We start from the raw sequence: 23733 nt of genomic DNA, 5'->3' as shown, positions 1-23733 counted from the left end.
CTCTTGGTTCCTCAGTATTCTGTATCTCTTTAAATCAAAGACACGGCATCCTGCATTTTTGTTTGCCCCCTTTAGGATTTAACTTGCCAAACCAGCCTCGGGTGAGCCAAACCAGGTGTGAGCGCTGCTTCACAGAGAAAGTTGACAAACTCCAAAGCTGTCATGTGCAAAAGATGTGAATGTACAAAGTCTTGGTGTTACCCAGAATTCAAACCAATTTCAGTGTGAAAGAAAAAAGAAATAAACAATCTTTTATATAGCAGCTATCAAGACAAAAATCATGAGGCACTTGTGTAGAATTAAAGGTATTTTCTTGTTTTGGCTCTCTAACTAACTTCCTCTGGATTCGAGTCAATCAGAGACCAAACAACAAACACATCAGAGGAAAAGAAGCAGCTCAGACTACTGACTTCAGGAGCTCATTTCTTTTTCCTGACTGTTGAACGTGAACTAGCAGTAGATTGTGCTTCCTGATAGTTGACCCTTGACCCACACATTGTTGTGCGTTACAGCTTTGTCCTACCACAGCATGCTCAGCGATGGAATAGAGTCTTTGGGTAAGGATGCAGATCTGAAAGAGTCATGCTTCCCTTTCTCAGCTGCAGGCTTTGGGACTGACTGAATGTGCTCTCTGAGGCACAGCTGCACACAGATGTTGGCTGCTCTGTTTGTAGGTTTGACAGTGCAAAAGTGGTTATGTCCCTGAATAATCTACATGGTATGTGTAATAAATGAATGTTATTGTGGGTTAGAGTTTTGTGTTGGAGATACAGTGCAGACACATTCTGCAGGTGAAGAAGAATGTGGTTGTGAATTAGGGCTGCAGCACGTTAGAAAAACAACAGACTGTGACATTATTCTGGACTATTGCGATCATGATATTGGTTACAAAAAACTGACATCCTCCTCTTAAACTGCAACACACCAACCACAACACTTTCCATGTCTGTATCATCTAAACCGCTTATAGACATGAAGGACGGGAACTATGGAACGAGGATTGGGACGATATTAAATGTAACTTGTACCAAGCTTTGTAACCTGTAACATGTTTTGTAACTGTAACTTTTGGTACGTAACATGAAACTTTCATTTTGTAACTTGCAGAAAGCAGTCAATGCACAACTCTCAAAACACACATCTCAGTCTACAGTTACAAAACTCAAGTCTACAAGTACAAAACATTTTGTCCCAATTCTAGCTTCCTTCCTAAAGATTCACGAGTCTTGGATTCCTGTTCAAGACAATTCCTGTTGGAAGGAAGCGATAATTTGGACAAAATGTTTTGTACTTGTAGACTTGAGTTTTGTAACTGTAGACTGAGATTTGTGTTTTGAAAGTTGTGATTTGAAACTTGTACATTGACTTTTTTCTGCAAGTTACAAAATAAAAGTTCCATGTTAAGTACCAAAATTACATGTTACAAAATGAGAATTGCATGCTGCAAAACTAAAGTTACCTGTTACAAAACAAAAGTCACAGTTACAAAACATGTTACAAGTTACAAAACTTGGTACAAGTTAAATGTAATGTTGTCCCAATCCTAGTTCCACAGAAGACAGTCCATCAGGAAAAGCAGTTCTTAGTCATATTGCTGTTGCAGAAACTGCTGTGATGTTGAGTAATTAGTAACATATTGTGCAGCCCTACTTTAGAGCACATTGTTCAATATTAAAACTGAACTTTGAGGCTGTTGCCGGCTTTTGAAAACTGTCCCTACATGTTTGTTTCTCCTGTGCTCTGTATCAGTAGTTGTAAACATCAGCTGTTTTGTCTCTCAGTCAGCGTCCAGGCAGAGGGAGAGAGGAAGAGGAAGCAGAAAGGGAAGGAAACTCTAGAGTTCCACTCTGGTCTACGTACAAAATTAGCCACACTGCAGGTAATTTTATCAGAGACTCAAACTCAGCTTTAAGTTCAGAATTTAGGAAAGAAATTCAGCTTCTTCCAATAAACACACCAGAACACATCATCACTGATCAAATGAGATTTTTGACATCATTATTTTCCGCTCACTCTCCTTCATCGTGATGAAAATAGCTTGGTGTCGAAACACAAAACTGGTACATCAGACTGAACTCTCCACAACAGACTTGTGCAGCATATAGGTGCAAGCACTAAATGATCTTAGCTGTCAGTATCCAGTCTGCTCTGTCCTTTATTGTAAACAGTCTCTGTTGTGTCTCCAGTCCAGTCTGCTGTCCAGGTGGACACTGAACCTATTTATATTCCCCCATGATGAAATAAATGTTTGATATAATCATTTCTCCAAAAATCCACAATCATCTTCTTAGTTTTGTTCACATATAAAGTTAGAGTCCCATTAGTCATTACACACTGGTGAAATTGGTTCTCTGCATTTGACCCAACCCCTGGGGGAACGGTGAACTTCAGACACGACCGTGCTTGGGAACTAATTTGATGGTTTAAAATGGTAAATGGCCTGTATTTGATATAGCGCCTTCTAGAGTCCTGGAACCCCCCAAGGCGCTTTACAACACAGTCAGTCATTCATCCATTCACACACTGGTGGGGATGAGCTACGATGTAGCCACAGCTGCCCTGGGGCGCACTGACATAGGCGAGGCTGCCGAGCACTGGCGCCACCGGTCCCTCCGACCACCACCAGCAGGCAACGTGGGTTAAGTGTCTTGCCGAAGGACACAACGACAGCGACAGATTGAGCGGGGCTCGAACCTGCAACCTTCCGATTGCAGGGCGAGCACTTAACTCCTGTGTCACCATCGCCCCCATTAACCCCCAAAGAATGATCTCTAATGTTTGGGAGACAGCTTCAAAGGAGATGTGATGTTAGGGCAACTTGTTATTAGTTATTAAGGACACGCGGATGGGACTTGTAGGCATTGGGAAGTCTTCCACAGCACTGGAACCTTCTCCTGTGTTGGGCTACGGGAGCACCAGCATCTCACCACTCCTCTTCAGGTCTCTGTGTGCGTGTGTCTGAAAGATGTACAGAGACGTTGGAGGTGGGGATGTGATCCTGCAGCCATGTCTGTGAACACATCATACTGCATTCCTGATATTCTGGGTCCTCACCAGCACTTCAAGTACACCCCTTCTTACTGGAGAGGGATCTCACGGTGCCCATGAAACTCGACAGAAGCAATGGTTTATTCTTCCTCTTCCTCTCTCTTTGGTTTAGTCTTGTTCTACATCCACATTTTCTCCTCTTTAAACTAACACCACAAATACAGTCACAGCAAAACCATCAGGAACAGCTGGTCCAAACTGTCAGCACAGTGGTGGATAGTTTGTGTTGGAGGGCCAGTGTGAGGAGACGTGTCTGAAGCTTGGACTGTACCAGGTCATGAAACAAAACCACGATCCTAAACACAGTAGCAGGTCTAGAACAGAATATGTGTGGTCCAGTCAAAGTCTGGAACTGTTCCTGACAGAAATGCTGTGGTAGAACCTTCAAAAAGCTGTGCAGAACCAAATGTCTGCAAATCTCCATGAATTGAAGACATGTTGGCATGAACCAGAAGCCCCCCAGAACCATGAGAGAAAATGATGATGTCCTACAGAGAGCTCCTACTGCTGATGAAGGTTTTGTTGGACCAACACTTTATTTTTTTTCTCTACCTGGTCATTGTTTCTGTTTATAAATACCATGGTGCACCTTTGGGTGTTTTTCTAGATTCAAGGTTAGATTAGAGCCATGTAGAACCTGGTGAAGACCAGATCAGGTCAGTAAGTCCTGAAACATAAACCCCCGTGTCTTAGCATGCCTGTGGTAATCTGCGCAGCTGTACAACAAGGAGCTGGAGGCAGAGTTTGGACCGTTTGATGATTGGGTGACCACATACGAGCTGTTCAGAGGAAAAGCCAATGAGGAGGAGGGAACATCTGAGGAGAGGTTTGTTGGGAAGTTTAAGGTACGTTTCCTTTGTTTGAGATAACGTGTCTTTAAAACCTTCACATGTCTCGACTCATTTCCTTCTGCTGCTTCCTTAGGGACGATTCTGCCTCTACAAGCTGACTGATGGTGGAGAAGGAGGCTCGGAGGCAGTCAGAGACATGGGCCACTACAGAATTGACAGAGGGATTCCTCCAAACAACCAGGTCCAGGTTCTCATACGAGTCTACATCATCTCAGTGAGTGCTGCTCAGTCCTGTATCGGATTCCTCCTTCACTCGTGGAATCACATTGGTTTTAAATGATCCCTGCTCGTCTCAGGCATCCAACCTGCATCCAGCTGACCCCGACGGGAAAGCTGATCCATACATTGTTCTTCGCATTGGCAAAAATGAAATCAAAGACAGAGACAACTACATTCCCAAGGAGCTGAATCCTGTTTTTGGAAGGTTATTAACTAGTTCACAAATCTCAGAGCAGTACAACCTTTTTTAGTGGTTTCATCAGCAACTGTTCTTCCAGATCATTTGAGTTGCAGGCTACATTTCCTCAGGAGTCTCTTCTGTCAGTGGTTGTTTACGACTTTGACTTGGTGGGAGGAGACGACCTGATTGGAGAGACTCGCATAGACCTGGAGAACAGATTCTACAGCCGACACAGAGCCACCTGTGGACTTCCTACTGAGTACAGCCTGTGAGCTCACTTCACCTCAGCGCACACACACACACACACACACACACACACACACACACACACACACACACACACACACACACACACACACACACATACACACACACACACACACACACACACACACACTGAAACAGCATTTTGTTTGTTTGGCAGTGGGGGTTACAACGCCTGGAGAGACTGTCTGAAGCCATCAGAGTTGCTGTCAAGGATGTGCAGAGAAAACGGAGTGGACGGCCCTCACTTCAGTCCCGGTCGCATCGTTGTGGCAGGCAAAGTTTTTACCGGAAAGACGCTCTACATGGAAGAAGATAAAGGCAAATCATGCAGCTTGTTTATTATTTTTTGGTGGAGGGTGTGTGTTCACCAGCTCACGATTTATGAGCAGGAAGTGGCTTTATTATGGAAGTGATTACAGCAAGCTGTCTGGTCAGATGGGCCCACAGGAGCAGTGTACGTTAGGTACATCTGAGTTAACATTACGTAAAGTTAAACTTGAAGGAACAACAGCTGAGTAAAACTGTATCATAGCGAGTCCTTAGTCACATGTATGAGATGTGTTCACTAGATGTTCTTAAGGTAAACACCTCCCAGTACTTATTATTAATTTTTTACCTACATGGATCAGTAGTGAGCCCTGCATGTTGCACCTCTTAGATGAGCCGGTGGAGTCCTACGAGCACTTGTCCCTGAAGATACTGCACCGCTGGGCTGAGATCCCTGGTGTGGGATGCAAGCTGGTTCCAGAACACATTGAGACCAGAACTCTCTTCAACAAGACCCGGCCTGGAATGGATCAGGTGTTTTACTAAGTACAATCACATCAAGATGCTCATCTACTAATGCACACACTCACTGACACCTCTAGGGAGAATTTGGAGTCTCCAGTTAACTTAAATATGGACTCATTGTTAGAACATGTGATGACTGAGAGAACTCACAAGATGTGTTCTTAGTTTCGTCAATGTGGCTAAAGACTAAATGTCACATCAGATCTCAGGTGAAGGGGCTCAAATGAGACATAGTGTGTCTCTCTTTATGTGTGTGTGTGTGTCTGTGTGTGTGTGTGTGTGGGTGTAGGGCCAGGTTCAGATGTGGGTGGACATGTTCCCTTTGGACCTACCACATCCAGGCCCTCCTGTAGACATCTCACCTCGAAAACCCAAAGGGTGAGGTCTAGTGGTTCTTCAGCATCAACGTGTCATAGACAGAGCTGATTTCCTGGTGTGTGTGTGTGTGTTCAGGTATGAGCTACGTATAATCATCTGGAACACAGAGGATGTCATTCTGGAAGACACCAACTTTCTGACGGGCCAACAGTCCAGTGATATTTATGTCAAAGGGTAAAGGCTCCAGGCTTAGTTCCTGTTGGATCTGTGACAGAACCGGGCCTGTTGTCCCTTAAAGATAATCTCTCTTTAATTAAGTCACCATCTCAATCACTGAAATGGATTCAAACTCAAACTCATTTGTTGCTTTTGTAGAATTCAGAGAAGAAATGATCTAAATATTCAGTCTCACTCTTCCAGAAGGTTGTTTGGTGACTCAAGCCGTTTCAGTTTTAGGCTTTTCTGTAGATGTGTTTAAGTCCCAGTACAGGTCACCTCATTGTTCTGTGTTTAAAGCTGGCTGAAGGGTTTAGAAGATGACCGACAGGAGACAGATGTTCACTACAACTCTCTGACCGGGGAAGGAAACTTCAACTGGCGCTTTGTGTTTCCCTTCAGCTATATGCCTGCTGAGAAGGTAAACACAAGGAACCATGCTGGTCAGTCTTTAGTTCACCAGCCTGAGAGTAAAAACCCTGTAAAGTGGTCTGTACAAACGCTTGCAGGTGGTGGTGGTGAAGAAAAGAGAACATATCTTCTCACTGGACAAAACCGAGCAGAAGCTCCCTGCCATCCTAATCCTGCAGGTCTGGGACTTTGAGACGCTCTCCTCCGACGACTTCCTTGGTGGGTGTGTGAGTAGTTCTCCATGTGTATCCGATGTGTGTATTTCATACATTTGTCTGTGTGTTTGTGTGCAGGTGCATTAGAGCTGGACCTTCATGGATTTCCTCGTGGAGCAAAAACAGCCAAGTCATGCAAAGCAGAGATGTTGACAGACCTGATGGAGAAAATCTCCATCTTCCAGCAGAAGAGGGCTCGTGGCTGGTGGCCATTCTGCAAGTCTGGAGAGCTCACAGTAACCACTTACACACACACTCACTGGCTATTAAAGAAACCAACACACACTGTCAGAAACAGCATCATCTTTGTGACTCTCCAGGGGAAGGTGGAGGCAGAGTTCCATCTGGTGACAGGTGACGAGGCTGAGAAGAACCCAGTAGGAAAGGCGAGGAAAGAGCCAGAGCCACTGCCCAAACCAAAGTGAGATTACTGCTGAAGTAACTGTTACATGAAGCTGACAGTGCTTGGCGTAAGGGCTTATAAAATATTATGACTAATTTGAACCATGAGGAGTCCATTCCAGTCTTGCTGCCACCTGGTGGCAGCAATGAGATCATGCATGTAAGATCTTAATGAACTCATCTTAATAATCTTCATTTCTAGTCTTCACTAATCAAAAATGTGCCTGAGCTCAATCAAGTCAGAAGTGAAGAAGTGTCACACAGCAGAGGTTACGAAACCTTTTTGTTCATAATAAACTGAGCATCATTTCTAAACAGTTTTTCCTCCACTCTTCCTGCAGCCGCCCCGACACCTCCTTCTCCTGGTTTGTGAATCCGTTTAAGTGTTTCTTCCACCTGGTGTGGCGAAGCTACAAGAAGTACATCATCATCGCTCTAATCCTGCTCATCACCGTGCTCTTCCTCGCCCTGTTGTTCTACACTCTGCCAGGAGCCATCTCTCAGAAGATCATCAATGGATGAAGCAGACAGCAGGCTTCAGAGGAGATAGCCTTCATTAAAATATATTTTCCAGGTTTAAATGTAGTGTTGAATAAGACATGCTAGCCTGTTATCTATAAACAGTTCTTGTTTGTAACCTGGTCAAAGACTCAAACTAGTCTGAAAAGTGAAGATGCACAAAGAATATTACTTTGTTTCTGTGGACAGAAGGTTAAAGGTTAACGTTGTTTTCCAAGTTCAGAAGCTGGAATTTTTAAACCTCCAATCTGAGATCATGAAGTTTATTTCCTCCTCGAGATGCTGACGTAAAACTAGACCAAGACTCTTGAACAGCACTGATTATAAAAGAACGCAAATAAAATGGAAACTTTTTTTTACCCATTTTCTTTCTTATTCAGTCACTGGGAAGTGGTGTTTCCAAAAGTCACAGGACAAGAGGAAGGGCAGAGTAGTGCAAAATAGCCTCTACGACATCCCCAAGGCCAAATATATATAAAAAATATCAAACGCCCAAAGACCCATCTCACATTTCCCCAAAACTATTGTGATGATCTCTGAGCCTTTTGGGAAAATATGGAGAGACAAAGAAAACAAAGTGGAACATTATGAAGTTGTTACATCTGTAGTAAAATGAACACTGGAGAAACATCATGCTGCTGGTCTGATGTCTAACATGGTGGTGGTAGTGTGATGGTGTGGGACTTTGTTGCTGCTTGCTGTAACTGACACAACCATGAATTCTGCTCTCCACCAGAAAGCCCTGAAGGCAAATGTCTGAACTTTGACCCTAGACATTCTGGAAAACTCTCCAACATGGCTAAATTAAAAGAATGTAAAGAACATTGGGAGAACAATCCTCCACAGTAATGCAACTCTTTTATAATTATCATAAACACTGGATCTAGTTATTGCTGCCAGGCTTGTTAAAACCAGTTTAGAGGGACTACTTTAACAAAGGACCAGTGGTTTGGATAACTTTCATGAACTTTGATGCTAAAACCTGTTTGCTGATCTAAAACGTTTAAGTGACAGAACAGCAAATATAAGAGAAATCCGTGAGGATGAACAATTTCTCACAGAACTGTAAATGTGCACTAAAGAGAATGAAATGAACCCAGGTCCTGCAGGTGCATGAGAGATGACCCCTACAAGGACACAAAGCTAAATCCAGTCCATAGGAACCTGATAACAAACCAAACCTGATTTAAATCATCACAACGGGTCTTAAAGCAATGAAAGTCAAAAACAGTCTTTAATGTTGCTGAAATTATTTCCACAGAGAAAAATGTCAGGATTCCATCTGTCATGCATGTTTAATCCAACTGTGAGTGCTGCACAAAAAGTTGAGGATGATCACATGAGTGGTGGCAAAAGAACCACACGAGGAAGATGACAGCAAAGGCAGAAACATCACACAGGCATGATGATGGTGGTTAAACCCAATAAAAACACACAACTCAAATGAGCTGCATTCAGAAAACTTCAGTAACTTGTGAAGTGATTCAGTACAATGTATCTGTGAAGCTAATTAGCATGTAGCGGTCTTTTGGTACAGACCACAATAAAGTGTGTGTGTGTGTGTGACAGAGACAATGAAATATTTATCTTCTGAGCTCTGTCGAGCCTGGAGGAAGTTCTGTTGGAAATTCACTGTGAGAGATTCCCTGCAGTGATTGGCTGATCCGTGGATAGGAGCAGGATGATGTCACTGCATGCTCATGAGGAGCCATGTCAGGTCCATGCTGAGACTGGGAGGAGGGTATTAGACGCAGAACAGGGACGGTGCTGTTGGCTGAGATGTTGCTGAGGTAGCTGCTGGACTGAGGAGCTGCTGAGTTCTCCCTCTGGTGGCTGCTGGAGGTGGAAGCTGAATCACAAAAAGAAAAGGAGCAGCTGCTGTAACTAGATTTAAAGACTCTTGCATTATTGCTTCTTCAGTCCCACAGGGACAGGTATGATGGTTTCAAATGGCACTCTCAAGTGGAGTCAGGGGAGGCTGCCTTCAGTGTCTATGCACCTAAGATCTGGAATACTCTGCCTTTAGTGAAGAAGGAAGGAGCTACAACAAATATTTTTAGGAAAATTTTGAAAACCTTTTTATTTGAACAAACATATGGATAGGTTGTTTCATTTCTAATTCATTTCCTCATTTCATAGAAATGGTTATATTCATAAATAAGTTCTTACAATTATGTTTTATGGCTGTGCATGGATGTATGTGCAAATGCGTGTATAAATGTTTGTGTGCGTGTGTGTATGTGTATGTGTGCGTGCATGTTTGAATGTATAGATTTTAGTTTCATGTGTATATTTTAATATGTAAACACTGATCGTTTTTAAGGGTGTACATATTTTATAATTGTTTGTTTTATTTAGTCTCTTTAACTGTTAAGCACATTGAGTTGTTGTCGTACAGGAAATGTGCTCTATAAATAATGTCATTCATTCATTCCTTCATCTTTCGAGTGAAAAGTGGAAAAAACACAAGTACTCCAATGGTATTACGAAAGTGACTGTATTCTAAATACCATGTTTAAAAATAGTAACTGTAACTGAATACAGTTACTCATCTTTATTATTCTTTATTATACTGTATTCTAAATACATGTATTCAGTTACTCCCCAACACTGGACGTAGTGACAATGTAAAAAAAAGCTGTAAAAAGCGGCAGATGTGTTTATATGGAAGTCAAAGTGTGCCACGTAATCATAAAAATATTCTTTCCCTTGGATCAAATGATTATTACATTCAAGGAAAGGACTTCCCTGAAACTGTACAAGCCCAAAGAAACCCGACAAATATGGCTATAAAGTCTCTGTTTTGAGTGAGGCCAACATAAACATAAACAAAATACTAATGTAAAAATAATTTACATAACATTTTACATTGAATTTGTATATATAAATAAAAGTATTAAAAAAATGTAATGAAATTTGTCTAAATAACCTGTAAAATAGGAAGGAACTTCTGTAAAAGGTGTGCATTCCAAAATGTCAGCCTGATGACATCATAATATGCAAATTACATCTGTGAATTTGCTCACGAATTTAGAGTCTTACTAGAGATTGTTCTCATTTACAGTTTATCTTTTTCTCTAAGCATTTTCAAGCTACAGCCTTTTGAAATAATCATATCAAACTTGAATATTTAACTCTGGCATCTAAAGAGTTCATTTAGTTTTTTTTTTTTACAAAGAGTCAAATGCGATATTATAATAAAGAGAACAGCAATAAACTAGTTAAAGTCTTATTTATCTGACAGGTTCCCGTTTGTTCATGAATCTTCATCTTTCCACTGGAGTAAGTCATGGTGTTCCTCAGGGTTCTGCACTTGGTCCAGTACTCTTTACTTTTACATATGCTTCTATTGGACACAATAGGATAAAATGGTACCCAGTTCCATTTCCCTATGAAACCTGATGAATCCAACCAGTTAATAACTACAAACATGTAGAGAGATAGACCTGGATGATGCTACATTTTGTTTTACTTGAAGACTACAAATCTTTCTAAGAACAAGCTGCTAATAAAAAAAATCTTGTTCAAGATATCCACATCAGAGTACCAGACTCTCAGATGGCAGGCGTGCTTTTGGCTCCTACATGTTCTAAAAGTAGAATGAGAGGCAGACGTTTCAGTTCTCAGGCTCCTCTCTAGTGGAACCAGCTGCTACTTTCCATCCATGAGCTAGATGTCATGTCTACTTTAAAGACTCAATGTCAGACTTTCCTTTAGATAAATCTTACAGATGGTGTTATCCTGACATTCCTAACTATTCGGTGTGATTTGCACAGAGAATGTTAATGGTCATCTTACCACAGGGTGCTCTGAGCTGCTGGGGCAGACTGTTGGCAGGAAAACTGGCCTGAGACAATCCAGCGGTACCATCATGGACCTCATAGTTCAAAAACATAGTTTTCATTATTATGAGTGATTTCAACATTCAACAGAAACATGTTTAATTAAACCAATCAACTTTATATTCTCTATAAATAACTCCTTTAAAACATTGTTTATGACTGTTAAAACAAACTAATCCGTTACTGTTCCTCAAGACTGCCTGGAAACTTTAAAACACATGAAAGGGTTCAGATGATGACCCTTCAGGTCATCCCATCAGAGACCTGATTCTGGTTCAGGCAGGCCTGGAGTTTCCTCTTGGCCCTCCACCGGGCCACTCTGAGTCTGGTCTTCTCTCGACGCTCACGGACCTACAGCACACAGATCATTATGGGAACACGTTAAATGGCTTTGGTACTGAAACAAGGGCATAGCTAACCACAGTCCCATATTTTCTAATGAGAGAAGATTTTGTGCCACCACTTAAGAGCGGTTCATGGTTGGTGAGTTAGCGAAGTGAACTGCTCAATATATTGTGACATTGATTTGAGGCCATATCACCCACACCTATTCCATCCTACAAATGAAATTGAGAACGTTTGTAAGAACGGCCAAAATCCGGTAGATTAATGAAACATGCGGCCCCCACTCGTGCGCATATTCCTTCACAATCGCATGCTGATGAATCCCACATGTGCGTACCCAGGTGTGTTGTGTTGTGCTCATTCACAGTCACTTAAATACAGAAACACCCTTGACTAACCATATTTGGTCACACCACGTCCTGAGCTCTCTATGTTTCTCACAAGGAAAAACAAACAGTGACAGCGAAAATGCAGCACAAGTTGCCAAAGTTGAAGTTCTCTTAACTCAGGTGTTACCAGTGAGAATGCCACCTGTGAGAAAGTGGCAGAGTGGTAAACACGTTCGGGACAGAGGAGAGGTCCCTGTAAGAAATAAATATAAAATGGTTTGACATTAAACTAAATACAAAAAAGCGTAGAGTAATGGGCTGAGTGGTCCATTCTTTTGTCATGTATGGTTTACAGCCTCCAGTCGGCTGAAGCTATCAGTCGGTTTTAGATGGAAGATGGAATAATCTGGTCATTCAGTATATTCAGGTAGTCAGCTGAGCTCATTCTTGGAGCACATCCTGTTGCTGAACCTAGACCTGACCAACTGCAGCAACCCCAGATCATAGCACTGACCCCACAAGCCTGTAGGTGATGAAGTAGGCACTAGGCATGATGGGTGCATCACTTCATCTGTCTCTCTTCCTACCCTGATGCACCCATCACTCTGGAACAGGGTCCATCTGGACTCATCAGACCAGTTTTAATAATACGCTGGGCAGTTCCTAACCCAGTTTTAGTCATTTCTACAATCTCCTTAGATGATTTCTCTGCTTGATGCATGCCAATGATCTGACCCTTCTCAAACAGACCAACATCTTTTCCATGACCACCAGATGTGTCTTTCCACGTGGTTGTTTAAGAAATAAGAAGCAACTCATAGCACCAAATAACCTTTTACCAGCTGAAAGTTGATCACCCATGCAGTAATTGTCCAATCGGAGGTTCATACCTATTTGCTTAGTTAAATCCCGGTGGTGACTTTATTTTGGCCAGTGTTACATCCCAGCTGTCTAGGGGGTCTGGGGTAACATGGAGGACGTGTGACACAAATTAAAAGTTAACAAAGGTTTTCTTTTGTTTTTTTTGTAGTTTATTCTAGAGTCAAAAAGCAAAGATTGGACAAAAGGGTCTTTATCCCCAGGGATATCAACAAATAACCAAAACAAGCTCAGACACCAAAATGTAACACAAAAAAAGCTAATTACTCTAAAAAGAGCTTAAAGAGCAAGTCACCCCCAAATCACATTTTTTTTGCTGATAAACTATATAAACGAGTGTCGAATCATGCTACAGACACGTGTAGTCAGTAATTTGGCAGTTCAGTGCATCTTGGTTAAAATTCAAATATTCTGCCTAAAACTGTCAGTGTTGCGCTGTCGTCTGGGAAAAATTCTGCACTGTATTTGAATTTAAATCTGCCACCGCTATTGGCTAAGAGGTATGCTATGATGTCATCTGGTATATTATGATGTCATAATGCCATTGTGAGCCTGTGTGTGTGTGTATTTGTTAGCGGCTCCGCCCTCTCGGTCTGCCAAGCAACAGCATTTGTTGCATTTTTCAAACATGAAGTGGGAGTGAAGTAAGTTTCTTGTAGGGGGTGACTTGCTCTTTAAAATCTCAAAAGGTAACAGATTACCCATAACTCTTATCACTACTCAGTATCCAAGTCTCAAGTCCTAAGAGGGCAACAACCATGGCAACAACAGACCAGAGGAAAGGCAGCTCTGCACTATTGTCCCCATTGGTGAGGAGCTCCAGCAGGTCCTTTAAACAATCAGCGGCTGATAAAAACATGGCACATCTGGTGCAGGGAGGAGCAAGGGTGAGCTGACAGGCTTACTCTGCAGGCATGCTCCTCAGATGCAACATCAAGAAGGGGGGAAAAATGCACAAGAAAATGAAAGAAAACACAAAAGGCTCCAGCCATAACAGCCAAGCAGTGTAATTTACCTGAGAAGAGAATGTTATCTCTGGATTCATAGACCAGGACTCTGGGTTGGACTCACCAGATCTGCCAGAAGAGGCTGAGGCAGAGCTTTCTCCAACTCCCTGCGTCTGCTCAGGTTTCGATGCCGCAGCTCAGTTCTCCGCAGTTTATACTCCTCATACAGGCTGAGGTCCTTGGACCAGGACCTTGTTGCCTGTCGAGCCTGGATACCAGAAGGCAGGACTACGGAGGACGGGAACAAGCCAGTCAGCTGTGGCAGCGTATCTGAGAGTACATACAGGGAGGAATGTGGGAAAGGCCGTTGTTAACAAGAAATGGGAAGAAGGTAGCATTGTAGTAATGGTAATGTTATTCATCACTGTTGCTAATCCCGGTTTGGTTTAATCTCAGATGGCACTTTACTAAAACTGGCCATGATTGGTATTAGACTTTATCAGAGATTAGGCATTTACTTTGACTAGCTTCCTTTCCATTCCCCCATATTGGGGTTTGCCCTCTACCAGAGTTTGCTCTTGGATTTCCCCTAACTCCAGTAGGAGGCTAAACCCAGTACAGGCCTAATCCCAGGTAAACGGCTAATTACTTTACAGTTACTTTAATACCAGTTTACAGTCTAGTCCCAGCTGCCCCACCCACAGATGAGCAGAAGCAGACCTGGTCCCTATGATCCTGAACTGGATTCAGTTGGTCCAGGTGATGGATGAATGGTTGAACAGCTAAAAGGTCTTTTCCAGGTTTCTGTGCACAAACAGCAATGTACTCACAGATGCCGGATCCTGCAGAACTGAAAGTAGGACCAGAGTTCATCAGGCCAGCTGGAGGTCTAGACGGCTCTGTTTCCAGGCTGTTAACCTTAAAGGAACAAGAACTTTAATCCTTTGAGCAGTCTGACTTTAGGACAGACCAATGTTCATTCTCCAGTAAATCTGGTGTAACCTGCCTCTATGTAACACATGACACATCATTTCTCTTTTGCAGGTAAATATTTGGAAAACATGATTTTGTGATATTTACAAATAAGATTTCCACAGCTGAATCAGAAGATGATTAAAACCCAGTAAGATGGTGTGAGAACCAATTTGATTAAAAATAGATATATATCAGAACTCTTAAATCTAAACTGTGCAGAAGAATTTGTGCAGAAAAGCCTTTTTTAAAGTCACAGTGTGTATTTTCCCTGGCGATAGGGGACAGTACACCTAAATCACTGCAAGCAAGCATTTTTTTCGTGTTCAAATAAGACTTTACCAACGGATGGCCATTAGGGTCAAAAATCCGTGGGAGTGCAACCTCCAGCAAAATAACAAGAACACCAGATTCCCTGTCATCACTGGCAAAAAGTGAAGAGATAAATGTGTAAAAAAACAATGTTTATTAATGCTGAAAGTTTTATAACCGTTTGTTACGATTCACTAAATGTATTCTGTCCTCACAGACTTCTGTAAAAGGAATCTCTCTCTCTCTCTCTCTCTCTCTCTCTCTCTCTCTCTCTCTCTCTCTCGCTCGCTCGCTCTTGCCTCAAAGTAAAACATGTTAAAATGTGACCTGACCTCTGACCCCGAAGCACAACTCTGCTCCGCTTGGCAGTCCAGCAGCAGAGAGCGCACCACCTCTTGCTCCTCCTCAGGCTCTTCTTTGATACAGATCACCTCCTCTTCCTCCTCTTGCTTCACCTGCAGAGAACCAGAGTCTCAAAGACCTCAGGGTTCAGTTTCCTCCATGGTAGTTCCAGCTCACTATCTGGATTTACTATCAAAGTAATATTTAAACACACGGGGGAAAAATAAACCAGAAACAACTGATGGAAAACAGCCTGTAGGTATGATCAGATGGGTTTGAATTTAATGTATTCCTGTAAAACACACACACACACACACACACACGCACACGCACACACACGCACACACACTTTCAGCAGTATGTCATAAAAGTCGGACTACTAGTGTGTTGTCACCTTTGGGGCAGAAGGGGGCAGCATGATACTGTCTGCCTGAGCAGAGGCATCGTAAGACTGAGGGACGGGTGCTGGATGTTGAGCAGCACCTTCGGATGGAGGCTGTACAGGTGAAGAGGTCTGGTCATCATCAGCACCATCTGAGATGGTCCACTCGTTCTCCTGTTCTACACCAGTCCCGAGAGATCCATCAGGCTCAGACCGACAAAAAACCCCTGAAAGAGACATGGATCCAGTTCACACGTAGTGAGACACACCACAGAAACTCAAGTCTGCAGCGTTTTGTTACTTGAGTTTGTTTCTTGTAGCGTCTCAGAAGCATACCATGAACCAACAAGTCACAACAAACGACACATTTCTTAGGGCTGGGTGATATGGGAAAAATTCCTATCATCACAATTATATTTTTCACATCAGTTGATAGTGATGGTAAATATCCCGTATTTGCATAGTGCCTTCTTAGAGTTGTATAACCCCCCAAGGCGCTTCAAAATACAAGCAGTCATTCACACATTGACACCTTGGTGGTGATGAGCTACGATGTAGCTACAGCTGCCTTGGAGCGCACTGACAAGAGGCGAGGCTGCCGAAAACTGGCACCACCGGTCCCTCCGACCTCCAACAGCAGGCAAGGAGGGTTAAGTGTCTTGCCCAAGGACACAACAGCATCATTCTCTGGTTGGAGCTGGGATCGAACCTGCAACCTTCCGATTACTGGACAACCCACTCTACCTCCTGAGCTTCTGCTGTCCCTATCCTGAGATATACATAATTTTTTCCTCTTTTACCAGCCATGTCCTACCTGTTACCTGCAGTAAGCTAAAACTACACAAATATTAGCTGTTAGCACACCTGGCTTCTGTATGGATCTATTCCAGCCGCTGTTTGGTCCAGTGCAGAGCACCATTTAAAATAATGACTATACATGTCTACAGCACAAATAGTCACTAAATTTTTTTATAATTTACCAGAAAAATACATTTATTTGGAGGTGACTCGCTCTTTATTATGATTTATTTGTTCTTTATATCAACATTTCTATCAACCTGTCTACAAAGGAAATGTTATTTAGAAAGATTTACTTGTATTTATTTTTTATTTATTGCCCAGCACTAATTTCTCTAGTTACAGCTACAAAGGATAATAATAATAATTAAAGGAAATGCGGCCCCATAGTACCTCACAACCACCATCACACCTGTTACCACCACCCACTCAAACCTGCATTGCTGTCTGTAGACTCTGGAGGAGTGTCCACAGCAAGCCTGAAGGACAGAAGTTCGGATGAGTCTGAACACCCCACACCTGAAGAACAGTGACCCCTGACTCCTTTTCTGCAAGATATTTCTGGAGAGGTGCATTCTGGGATAAAAAGAAATAATCAGGATTGAGACAATAAAGTAGAAGAAGGATAAGGAGCAAAGGAAGAAAGTGAGGGTGGAACCTTGGCTACTCCTCAGCAGTGTTCCTGCAGCAGTTCTCTGAGCTGAGGGTTCAGTGGGTGAGTTGCTGGCCTCACCCTTTTGCATCAGGGTGAAGGTGGAAGGTTGAATGCGGATCAGAGAGGGAGCAGAAGCTCTCTGCTGCAGTTCCTCTTCCACCCCCTGCCGGTAGTACTTGAGCTTCAGCTCAGTGTAGCGCAGCTTGGCTCTGATGTTGTCGTTCTCCTTCTCCTTCAGGGCTTTCTCCCTCTGAAGTGCCACCACATCCCTCTTCATCAGGACCACCTGAGATTTCAGCTCTTCAAACTTGACGCCAACAACTTTGAGCATCTCAGCCAGCACTGTCTCCACTGCTGTGTTTACGGCTCGCTCCACAACTGCACCCATCTGGCCCCGGATCAGGGACACAGCAATGCTCACGTCCATCTCAGAAAGACGAGAGACGGTCCTTGAAAGGTTCACCTACCAGCATAACAACAGGACTTCAAAGACCATCAATTATTCACACTTCCACACAGAAGAAAAAAGATCAAGACTCAAATTGAGAGGTTTGTCACAGATGTATCCTTATCACCCATCACACCTTAAGCTGGTTGCTGTTGTTTAATGGGTTCACACACCTATGAAGGGCCTGGGTCACATAACAGGGGCGGACCAATAAAGAAAACAGCTAGCAAGTTAGCTTCTGAATCTTAGTTTAGAAATGTCGTTCAGCTGCCAAAAAACAAAACAACTGAAATGTCCTGTATCCTGAACCTTCCTGAATAGAGAAAAGGTGTTATGAGGAATAAACTGTGCTTTTATTGTAGAAGAGTTTAGTCTGAACCGTCCACATCCTGAGTGTCACGAACTTTAGCTGATCAAGGGAGGAACAGATACAAGAACTTCAGTGAAATGTTCCTTTAGCCAGAGGCTTAATCAGAAGCTAACTGCAGCGCTTTAGCCAAAAACAGAGAAAAACAACCAGCACTGCTCTATGTTCACATCCAGACCATAGACTGTACATACCCAGACCCATCAGAACGATCTATACCTTTATATTCACAAACACATCTTTTATCAGCCTTACATTCATACGGCTAACTCAACTTACTCACTTAGCTTTACGATCCTAATGCGATCATCTGCTAACAACAGCCGGAGTCACATAAGAAGTGTCGCTCAGTAATATTTTACAATGTATCCTTCATATGGAGTAACAGAGACTTTAGCTTTTTGAGCCCAGCTAAGAGTTATTGTCTAGCTTCCGTTAGCATCTCAGCTGTGTTGTTGTCGTCTTCTTCTTCTTTTTCTGTTTAAATGGCGGGTGGCATCCAACTTAAGGTGCATTTCCGCCACCTACTGTGTAGGAGTGCGAGTCAGAGTGAGGAGTACTAAAAAAAACTATTCTTTTAACTAAACGACTTTTCCTAAGGAATTCCAACATTAAGTTATAAATTCTGTTATCCCTATTTAACAAAGTCCTTAAACTCAGTTCTCCATATCCTCTAACTTTTGATTTTTCTTGTAACATTTTTCTATATACCACATATTTACAACAATAACATAAAACATGCTCTACCATTTCCTTATCTTTTCCACATAAACCCGTAGGATGTTTGCCAATTAAATGAAGAATGCCATTTAAATCTGTGTGTCCCATCCTTAACCTTGATTTTATTGTTTGTTCTCTATAATCAGTTTCCATCATTTTCATCAAACTTTCCCTATGTATTAAATAAATTGCTTCCCTTTTCTCCCCTTACCCGCATTTCCTGTCATTCATTCATCATCTGTTTCCTGATCATCACCTTCACTTCTTTGACACTATATGGAATTTCTACCTGTGTGTTTAATTTTGTTGCTTGTTTTGCATAAAAATCTGCTATTTCATTTCCCTCAACCCCTCTGTGTGCTGGAACCCACTTAAATCTAATTTCTATTTCTAATCTTTTCAATCTAAATAATCATTCAAATATTTCTAAAATAATATCTGATCTACTATCAGTTGACAATGACTTAACTGACATTAGAGCCAAAAGAGAATCTGTACATATAACACACCTTTTTATTCTATTCTGTTCTATCCAAAGTAAATGAGATTGCTAACAATTCCACCATAAAAACTGATGAACTATGAGACGTTCTGAATTGTATACACTTTTCTAAAACTGGAATACCAAAAGAGAAATGCGTGCTCTCATTTCCTGAGTCTTTGGAGCCGTCTGTAAATATTGGAATAAATGTTTTATGAATACTATCCAATCTTTCAGCAACAATATTCTCCCAATTTCCTTTACCTTTATTCTGCTCCATTTTAATCTTAACATGAAAATCAATATTAAAATGAGGAAAAATCCACTTTGGAGTAACTGAATATAAACATTTATTTACAAAAGTGATATCATCCAATTTAAATATTTCAGCTAATCTATTTGCTTTCCCAATCACACTCTCATACTTTCATGTCCATTTTCCCAACATAAAAACATTTCTCTCTTGACCAAATGTTCTTTCTCTGTACACCCCTGTGGGCTAGTCCAATAATTTAACAAAATCTGCTTAAATCTCAAACATATCAGCATTTCTCCCATTTCCACTTGTAAAGATAATACTGGTGTTGATTTTATTGCTCCACTACATATTCTTAACACCTGATTTTGTATACTCTCTATCCTTTTTAATAAAGTCTTACAAGCTGAACCATACATAATACTACCATAATCTATCACTGTCCGAATCACGAATATATAAATCTGCTTCAATGCCTGTGCACTAGCACCCCAGTCAGTTCCTTAGAAACATCTCATTATATTAATTATTTATTTTACATCTTTCTTCAATTTTACTTATATTCTCCTTCCAAGTTAATTTAGTATCAAAAATAACTCCCAAATACTTAAAACTCCTTACTTGCTCTAAATTTTCTCCGTACAACTTAAGATTAACCACCACATTCCTCTTTCTTGTAAAAAACATACTTTTAGTTTTGTCTACTGAAAACTTAAAACCCCAATCATAAGACCAACTTTCCACCTTCTATGTTGCTTCTTGCAAGTTCTTCTGTAAATGTTGAATATTTCTTCCCCTTTTCCATATGGCTCCATCATCTGCAAAAAGTGCTTTCCCAAAGTCATAACCTATATTTTCAAAAGCATCATCTATCATTATAGAAAAAAAGTGCTGGGCTAATTATACTTCTTTGAGGAGTCCCATTCTCAACTAGATACCTATTTGACATTGTATCCTCTAACTTCATTTGAATACATCTATTAAATAAGAAATTCTTTATCCACTCATATATTCTACGATTAAGTCCTACTCTATTTAGTTTTATTAACAATCCTTCTTTCCAAACCACATCATGTGCTTTTTCAAAATCAAAAAATGCAACTACTAAACTTTCTTTATTAAATTGTGTTTTTCTAATTTCATTTAAGATAAACCAATGGATCCATTGTTCCCCTACCTTTCCTAAAACCACTCTGATATTTTGTTGTTAAATTTCTACTTTCAAGAAAATAATTCATTCTCTCCATAATCATTTTTTCCATTAGTTTTCCAACATGTTAAGTAAGAGCTATTGGTCTATAGTTTTCTGGTCTATTAAATATCTTCCTGGTTTCATGATAGGTATTATTACTGCTTCTTTCCAAATTTTTGGTATTAGCCCCTCTTCCCAAACTTCATTATACAAATCTAATAACAACCTTCATTTTACTCCCCAAGTGTTTAAGCATCTCATAAGTAACTTTATCCTTCCCAGTAGAAGTTGTTCTACTCTTCATCAATGCTTGCTTCAACTCAAAGTAAACAGAACATCCATAATGAATGAATATGTCCTTGATCACGCTCTACCTCATTTTTCTTTCTAGCTTCTTCTCTTCTAATCCTTCTGTCCTCTGATAAATTATCACTACTATTAATCTTAACAAATGTTTTAGCTAAGAGCTCGGCTTTATACCATTTTTAACAGCCAACTCATCTTCCATTTTAAGCACTGGATATCTCCATTCTCTATAAATTCCTTTCATTTTCTTAATCATTCCTTAAACATCACTCACAGGTATGGTTCTCCCAATTTTATCACAAAAACCTCTCAAACTCTCCCTTTTAGCACTTTTTATAACTCTCATTGCCTCTGCTTGCAGTCTTCTATATTTCTTTAAATTATGAATCTTTTATAATTAGCTGTGTTGTCAGACAAGTTTGTGTACGTTGTGGCACAGACGTATGACGTATGACTCGAGCAGGTTGTTAAGGCATGTCTCCCGTCGGCCCGGAGAGCTGCTCAACTTAGATTATTGTAGACCATTTCAATACTTTTATCACTGATTTCAAAAAGGGAAATTAATATTATAGATTAAAAACACAGTAAAGTGTTTTAGGTGTTAATTTCTCGTTAATTCTGATGATGATTATCACAGACATACAGTCAAAGGGAAAACTGCTGACTGGATAGATGTGCACAAGACAGGCACAGGGTGGGGGTGGGGGGCGGGGGGGCTCACAGGGAGTAGAAGTCATAGGATCAAGAGCTTCTACACAGATACATATGTCAAGCCATTTCTGAACCAGACATAACATCAGAAGTATTTTATCAGGACTAAGGACAAGAACTGGACACTAGCTCACCACCGGAGACACAGAACCAACAATGCAGCCAACCTGAAGGACACAATCCCAGAAACCTCTTTTAGACCTCAGCAGAGCCACAGGTTTATTGTCTATTGTGTGAAAATTAATTTCCCCCTGAAATCTCTTCCCTTGCTTTTGCTGTATTATTGGGGTGTGCATGTTCTATGTTCTGAGTGATCAGACTGTCTTCACAACATTTCTGATTGACTTACCAGTACAATGACCAAATGTAACCTTGACATCATTGTGATATTGCCTCCCGCTTCGGCCAACCGGGTGAGTCAAGTACTTTGGAACCATCCTTTCTTTTGACTCAAACTCAGTGCTGGACTGACCATAGGGCATAGCGGGCAACTGCCCGCTGGGCCGACCCTTTCATCTTTTATGGGCCGGTGTCTGTTTTTTTTTTTTTTTTTTTTTCCTGGCCTCTAGTTGTTGCGGACAACTTGTCCGCGCCGCCCCACGCGACGCCTCGTAAAAGTTGGTGGATTGGCCAATTGGTAACAATACACTCTGGGCTGGACCAATAGCCAGAGGTCTGATGCACCCGCCAGTTGTTTGTGAATCTCAGTAAACAGACAGACGAGCTTAACAAAATGGAGAACAAAAAACGGAAAGGAGAAGCGGAGAAAATTCGACTAAAAAAGAAACTGGCCCTTCAGGCTGATGCTGGCACATGTGTTAAAATCTCACAGTTGTTTGGTAGTGAAGGTTCAAGTAAAGTCAATTTAGGAAGTGATGGAGCCTCAGCCCAGCGACAGGTTGGAGAAGAAAAGAGGGAGGAGGAGGAGAAACCCGAGCCGGTGTTGTGCCATAAATTGACTCGCTGCCAAAAAATGATTAGCCACCGCGGGATCGCGCACGGTTAGGCAATTGCATTTCTAGACAAAATTCCCCAGGATTTCGCCCTAAAACTCAGCATATCTAGCAATATGGACATTCAGAAAGCAAAGATAACCTCTTCCGGTACTTAAACAGATGTTTATTGCGGATATTAGTGTGGCAGTGTTTGTGGCACCCTGCGCGGGAGCACGAGGACGTGCTTGTGGAAAGAGGGAGGAAGATGTGGCAGTGTGAGCATCCACAATGTCCCGATTGATGATGCGCCCTGGCTACTTGGCTAAGGAGATGTCCCTATGCTGACTGGTTAGAGCGTATGACTTTCACCCGGGAGTCTGGGGATCGAATCCCGCCCGGGCACTCCTTTCTGCACCTTGCCACATTAGTTTTTCCAGTTCGGAAGTTGTTTTAAGTGTTGCTATTTGTCTTAAACGTTCACAATGAGGATATATTAATCCTTTTTGCAATATTTGCGATTGAAAGATGGTTTGTGCCACAAACTTTGTGGTAAGAACTGGCTTTCTTTATGTTACAGCCTTGATACTAAAAAAAAAATAAATAATGTAAAATGGCACCCTGTATTGAATGTAAACGTTGTATAAATGGAAATAAACAATTCTCCAGCGATTTAATTTTTTCCCCTTCCTTTCTTTAGTCCACTTGACATGGAGCCACAGTTAACTAGTTTGGGGCACATTTTTACTTGAAAAAAAGTATTTAAAATGATCAAGCTTTGGCTTTAATGACACTGTGTAGGTTACTATCTATACATTACGTTGCTCTATTTAAAAGTAACAAGATAAAAGCACTTCAGCACATAAAATTAAGATTGTCACTTGCCAAATAGACTACACCCTCCCGTTTACCTATAAGAAATGCCTCAAAATATCTTTAAATTCTTTATTGATGATTTAATTGTAGACAACTAAAATGGCATTTTACTTGCCAAAAAGTGATTGAATCGCTAAGATTTTCATGGAGGCTAAAATTGACCAAATAAGGGTTTTATGTATTATCTGTTGACGTTACTGTA

At 41.4% G+C, this 23733-nt stretch overlaps 2 protein-coding genes across 13 annotated transcripts in view; one reads left to right on the top strand and one right to left on the bottom strand.

Moving 5' to 3' along the window:
• The window catches only part of fer1l6 (fer-1 like family member 6), a 52876-nt gene extending 45078 nt beyond the window's left edge, over positions 1-7798 (top strand). For 8 of the 10 annotated variants that reach the window (XM_054747177.2, XM_054747176.2, XM_054747175.2 and 5 more), the window contains 15 exons: positions 513-557; positions 1782-1879; positions 3765-3893; positions 3973-4113; positions 4196-4323; positions 4397-4567; positions 4724-4884; positions 5225-5367; positions 5648-5736; positions 5812-5910; positions 6193-6313; positions 6402-6522; positions 6597-6754; positions 6839-6939; positions 7262-7798. In XM_054747177.2, the coding sequence (XP_054603152.2) occupies positions 513-557; positions 1782-1879; positions 3765-3893; positions 3973-4113; positions 4196-4323; positions 4397-4567; positions 4724-4884; positions 5225-5367; positions 5648-5736; positions 5812-5910; positions 6193-6313; positions 6402-6522; positions 6597-6754; positions 6839-6939; positions 7262-7442 (1886 nt within the window). In that variant the 3' untranslated portion in view covers positions 7443-7798. Of the gene's footprint in view, positions 1-512; positions 558-1781; positions 1880-3764; positions 3894-3972; positions 4114-4195; positions 4324-4396; positions 4568-4723; positions 4885-5224; positions 5368-5647; positions 5737-5811; positions 5911-6192; positions 6314-6401; positions 6523-6596; positions 6755-6838; positions 6940-7261 lie in introns of those variants that run through there. The other 2 variants (XM_054747174.2, XR_008564455.2) reach the window with 2 other exon arrangements.
• A 1033-nt stretch (positions 7799-8831) lies between these two features.
• On the bottom strand, positions 8832-18529 carry si:ch211-67e16.4 (uncharacterized). Of its 3 annotated transcripts, none has more exons than XM_015966900.3 (10): positions 18341-18529; positions 17246-17705; positions 17023-17163; positions 15802-16016; positions 15398-15520; positions 14612-14699; positions 13906-14111; positions 11546-11632; positions 11238-11316; positions 8832-9288 (listed from the first exon to the last, which is right to left on the bottom strand). In XM_015966900.3, the coding sequence occupies exons 2-10, from the start codon at positions 17667-17669 to the stop codon at positions 9023-9025; spliced, it is 1629 nt and encodes a 542-aa protein (XP_015822386.3). In that variant the 5' UTR covers positions 17670-17705; positions 18341-18529; the 3' UTR covers positions 8832-9022. The 3 variants fall into 3 exon arrangements, with proteins under 3 accessions (XP_015822386.3, XP_015822387.3, XP_070408244.1); XM_015966901.3 differs by having other exon boundaries at positions 18337-18464; XM_070552143.1 differs by lacking the exon at positions 18341-18529 and having other exon boundaries at positions 17246-17809.
• Positions 18530-23733: the final 5204 nt, after the last annotated feature.

This window comes from Nothobranchius furzeri, chromosome 6 (genome assembly GCF_043380555.1).
Source record: "Nothobranchius furzeri strain GRZ-AD chromosome 6, NfurGRZ-RIMD1, whole genome shotgun sequence".
In the NCBI taxonomy this organism is placed as follows: Eukaryota; Metazoa; Chordata; class Actinopteri; order Cyprinodontiformes; family Nothobranchiidae; genus Nothobranchius; species Nothobranchius furzeri.
The sequence above is the reverse complement of the archived record's forward strand: the minus strand, read 5'-3'. Positions and strand labels throughout refer to the sequence as shown.

Excerpts from the sequence above, each read along its gene's own strand:
- si:ch211-67e16.4 (XM_015966900.3), bottom strand. The coding sequence starts at position 17,669 with ATGGACGTGAGCATTGCTGTGTCCCTGATCCGGGGCCAGATGGGTGCA. Across the intron at positions 17,164-17,245 it reads ACTGCTGAGGAGTAGCCAAG|AATGCACCTCTCCAGAAATA; the intron begins GTTCCACCCTCA and ends TTTTTATCCCAG. Across the intron at positions 9,289-11,237 it reads GCAGCTCAGAGCACCCTGTG|CTTCCACCTCCAGCAGCCAC; the intron begins GTAAGATGACCA and ends TTTGTGATTCAG.